General features: G+C 46.5%; 1 protein-coding gene across 1 annotated transcript; it reads left to right on the top strand.

Moving 5' to 3' along the window:
* Positions 1–926: 926 nt before the first annotated feature.
* Positions 927–2,255, top strand: LOC116763541 (60S ribosomal protein L4-like). Its single transcript, XM_032651455.1, is given in 2 exon segments — positions 927–2,212; positions 2,214–2,255. Coding segments are annotated over 2 exon segments (1,293 nt in total). The 5' UTR covers positions 927–961.
* Positions 2,256–4,666: the final 2,411 nt, after the last annotated feature.

Raw genomic sequence — 4,666 nt, 5'->3', positions numbered from 1 at the left:
CCTCGAGAGAGCAAAATGCTGTTGGTATAGGCTTTCCTCTCTACTTTTGAATCCCTTGATTTGTTAGGATAATCTTTATATTTGGCTTAATAGCTTTACTTTAAAAAGTCAGAAAAGCACCTGAAGTTTTGTCCTAGTTTAGGTGCAGTTCTGCCCCTAGATCAAGGCAAGAGTGGACCTGGTGTTGGACCCCCATCACTTTCGAAGGTCCTGCTATGGCTCCCCCCTAGCTGCACCCTCCCATGAGCTGAAAAGTCCATGGGTCAAGGGGATGTACTCATCCTTGCTGATACTCCCTTAACCCCTGGCTCAAACACACACAGACCAAGCTTCGAAACACAAATTCCAAGAATCACAGGGCTTGTGCAGTCTTCTTCCCTGGCCTGTCCTCCCAAAGGCTCACTTGCTGCTGGTGTGCACACCCCTGGGCCTGCAGAGGGCTCAAGGAATGGCTATCGGCTGGGTTATTTACTTTATGAACTCGAAGAGGCAGGTTGAGAAATTCCACTTAAGGGGTTTGGGCTTGGAAGCCACTCTTAGAGACGGTTTTTAGGACCCACGTGTCCACCTGTAGTTCAGAAAAGATTATCCTGTACCTAAATTTCCCCCAGGTCCTCTTCCCAGTCTCAAATTTCCTACTGGTAAGTAATCTCCTGGTTATAAATTGCATAATTAGTAACAATGACTTGCTCCAGGTGGTAACCTCAGTTCTCCTGAAACAGAACCTCTCTGATCATCTTCAGTGTTAAAACTGCTGCTTCATTTAGTAGATGAATGACTTTTTAACCAGAGGAAGATTTATAATTAAATGCAAAGGTGATAAATTAAATTATACCATTAGTATTAATACTTTCATGTTAGGTTTAGGAATAATCTGTTTATGTATGTTATTTAAAGTATTTGTAGCTTTTCCTGTGGGAGCCGCCGGGTTGAGGGGAGCGTGGCCTTCTCCTCTCCCACCATGGCATGTGCTCGTCCACTGATATCAGTGTACTCTGAAAAGGGGGAGTCAGCTGGCAAAAATGTCACTTTGCCTGCTGTGTTCAAGCCTCCCATTCGACCAGATATTGTGAACTTTGCGCACGCCAACTTGAGCAAAAACAACAGACAGCCCTATGCTGTCAGTGAATTAGCAGGTCATCAAACCAGTGCTGAGTCTTGGGGAACTGGCAGAGCTGTGGCTCGAATTCCCAGGGTTCGAGGTGGCAGCACTAACTGTTCTGGTCAGGATGCTTTTGGAATTATGCGCCATGGGGCCCTCATGTTTGCGCCAACCAAGACCTGGCGATGTCGGCACCCCAGAGTGAATACAACGCAGAAGCAATATGCCATCTGCTCTGCGTTGGCTGCCTCGGCTTTACCAGCTCTGGTCATGTCTAAAGGTCATCGTATAGAGGAAGTTCCTGAACTTCCTCTGGTGGTTGAAGATGAAGTTGAAGGCTACAAGAAGACCAAGGAGGCTGTTTTGCTTTTGAAGAAACTTAAGGCCTGGAATGATATCAAAAAGGTCTATGCCTCGCAGCGAATGAGAGCTGGCAAAGGCAAAATGAGAAACCGTCACCGTATCCAGCGCAGGGGACCCTGCATCATCTGTAATGAGGACAACGGTATCATCAAGGCCTTCAGAAACATCCCTGGAATTACTCTGCTTAATATAAGCAAACTGAACATTTTAAAATTTGCTCCTGGTGGGCATGTGGGACGTTTCTGCATTGGGACTGAAAGTGCTTTCCACAAGTTAGATGAGCTGTATGGCACTTGGCGTAAAGCTGCTCCCCTCAAGAGTAACTACAACCTCCCCATGCACAAGATGCTCAATACAGACCTTAGCAGAATCTTGAAAAGCCCAGAGATCCAAAGAGCCCTCCGAGCACCACACAAGAAGATTCATCGCAGAGTCCTGAAGAAGAATCCACTGAAAAACCTGAGAATCACGTTGAAGCTAAACCCATATGCAAAGACCACGTGCCGGAACACCATTCTTCGCCAGGCCAAGAACCACAAAATCCGGATGGATAGGGCAGCAGCAGCACTAGAAGCCAAAGCAGATGAGAAGGGGGTTCCAGGCCAGAAGCCTGTGGTGGGGAAGAAGGGAAAGGAGGCTGTTTGCGTTAAGAAGCTGAAGAAGCCAAAGAAGCCTTTGGTAGAAAAAAAGGCTGCAGTGACCAAGAAACCAGCAGCTGAAAAGAAGCCTGCTAAAAAAGAAGCCCACAGAAAAGAAACCCAGCACAGAGGAAAAGAAGGCTTCTGCATAAGCTTAAATTGGTTTATTCAGTAAAGGTCAAATCATTTTGGACAGCTAATTTTGAATAAACACCTGATCAAAGAGGCAGTGAGAAACATGAAAAAAAAAAATAATAAAAAACGTATTTGTGGGCTTCCCTGGTGGTGCAGTGGTTGGGAGTCCGCCTGCCGATGCAGGGGACGCGGGTTCTTGCCCCGGTCCAGGAGGATCCCACGTGCCGCGGAGCGACCGGGCCCGTGAGCCATGGCCGCTGAGCCTGCGCGTCCGGAGCCTGTGCTCCACAACGGGAGAGGCCACAACAGTGAGAGGCCCGCGTACCGCCAAAAAGCAAAACAAAACAAAAAAAAGTATTTGTAATACTTAAGAGACTTTTACCTTTTAGACTATATGATAGATAAATACGGTTCTATTTATTTAAAACATGTAATTGATTTATTTGTTTTGTTTTTTTGTATTTTTGCGGTACGGGCCTCAACTCCTTCCATTAAGAGAAGCAACTTGCTTCCCCGTAGCCAAGCAAGAAACTCGAGGGATAGGCTGTCAAATATGAACGTGTCTCTTAGCCCAAAGGAGTGGGGTGGGAAGAGGGCTTGTGTATTTGAAGTCTCCTGAGAGCTGCACAGAGGGCTTTGCCTTCCAGACTGCCCAGCGTGACTCCCTAGCGATGCTCATTTGTAATTCCCTACAAGGGGAAGTGTAAGAAGGGCTGGGGAGGCGGGTGTAGGGTGCAAGGCCACAGTGAGGCTTGATGAAGTGGGACCTTCCGCATCCTTGTTGCACCAGCGATCTGTCAGCTAACTGGGTATATAGAAATGACTAAAAGAGTAGCAGAGTTTAAAGCCATTGAAAAAAAAACAAAGAAACAATCTGTCCATTGCTGTGGGATAGAGAAGGAAGGTATAAGCAGTAACACTAAAGGTTGTGAGGAGTCTCTGGATACTGCATTTAAGTCCAGATGCCATTCTATCTCCACTCCTGAGACTGCCACTGCTAAACCCCAATGCATCCTTTCTATTTTATCCCTGCCTATTGTTCTGCGGTCTTTTCTTGGAACATCTTGATTGCTTTTCCTCGGTAGCTGTCAAGAAAAACCAAAAAGTTGCTCTTGGTCTTATGCATTATGGAAAGATTTTGTACCCTGATCTTCTTAGGTGCCCTATTTCTGCCATGGAAAACCTTCCCCAGGTCTTACATAGGGATGCCTGCCTTTCGTTCACAAGGGACTGACTTTGGTCTCTTTACAGGCGGTTTTGCTTGTGAATTGTTCCTTTGATCCTCTCACCAGCCTTAAGTCTTGGCCTTTATTCTTTCCCAATGACATGGACATTTCCCTTCCAAAGCTACCGTCCTTCCTCTCTCTGGGCCCACTGACTTCTGCAAGATTTTAAATCTATCCAGATATATTCAGGCAATGGGTTATTTAAAACCTTCATAGGTCTTTCTTCCTGTTAATGATGGGAAGAAGATGCTCAAGAACCTTGGGCTCTGAGATTTGAATTCTTTAATAATATCTAAAAAGCAATTTATGCTTCACATAAATGACTACTGACTCTGGTCTGTTTCTGATACTTTTCCAGAAAAAAGTCAGCTCTTCAGGTACACCAAAGGGGAAGAAAATTTTGCTTAGACCACTTTATAAAGTTTTGCAGAACCTCTGGACCATATTTACAAACAATTTCCAGAAGAGACTTGGAGACCTTAGGCCAGGAAGTTAAGCAGTTTGGCAGCAAAGTTTCAGCCTGCCAAATCCATGATATTTGCCCAAAGGTAATGGCAAGAGTCATGTTGCTTTAATCTGTCAGGTGAAAAGTTTCTCCCAGTCAGTGCCTAAAGGGCTACAGTCTCAATTCCCACCCTTCACTCCTGTTGGACCAACTGTTAACAAAGGAGAGAGGGTGGTGGAGCTATTGGTATGAGTGCCTACAAAGCTGAGGCCAGGTGCTAGAAATACCTTCATCACTATAAAAATTTAGGAGGGCTTCCCTGGTGGCGCAGTGGTTGGGAGTCCGCCTGCCGATGCAAGGGACGCGGGTTCGTTCCCCGGTCCGGGGGGATCCCGCGTGCCGCGGGGCGGCTGGGCCCGTGGGCCATGGCCGCTGGGCCTGCGCGTCCGGAGCCTGTGCTCTGCGGCGGGAGAGGCCACAGCAGTGAGAGGCCCGCGTAAAGAAAAAAAAAAAAAAAAAAAATTTAGGAAAGCAGTAACTGTATTTAGTCATATTCCCATCAGTCTAGCTGCTTAAGTGCCTGCAAGAGCTACCTGCCAAACTCCACTTCTTATACTTGGCACGTTGCAGGGATTTGCACGTGGCTTTGTCAACCAGATAGTTTTCCCTCTTTCAATTGCCCCGCTGACTTTGGAGCCAAGAAACTCATTCCATGTGACTCTATTGAGTACTTCCTGTCTCCATCCTTTAAGTGGCT

Source organism: Phocoena sinus, chromosome 12 (genome assembly GCF_008692025.1).
Source record: "Phocoena sinus isolate mPhoSin1 chromosome 12, mPhoSin1.pri, whole genome shotgun sequence".
Classification (NCBI taxonomy): domain Eukaryota; kingdom Metazoa; phylum Chordata; class Mammalia; order Artiodactyla; family Phocoenidae; genus Phocoena; species Phocoena sinus.
Note: the sequence above shows the minus strand (reverse complement) of the source record. Positions and strands in the feature narration are given on the sequence as shown.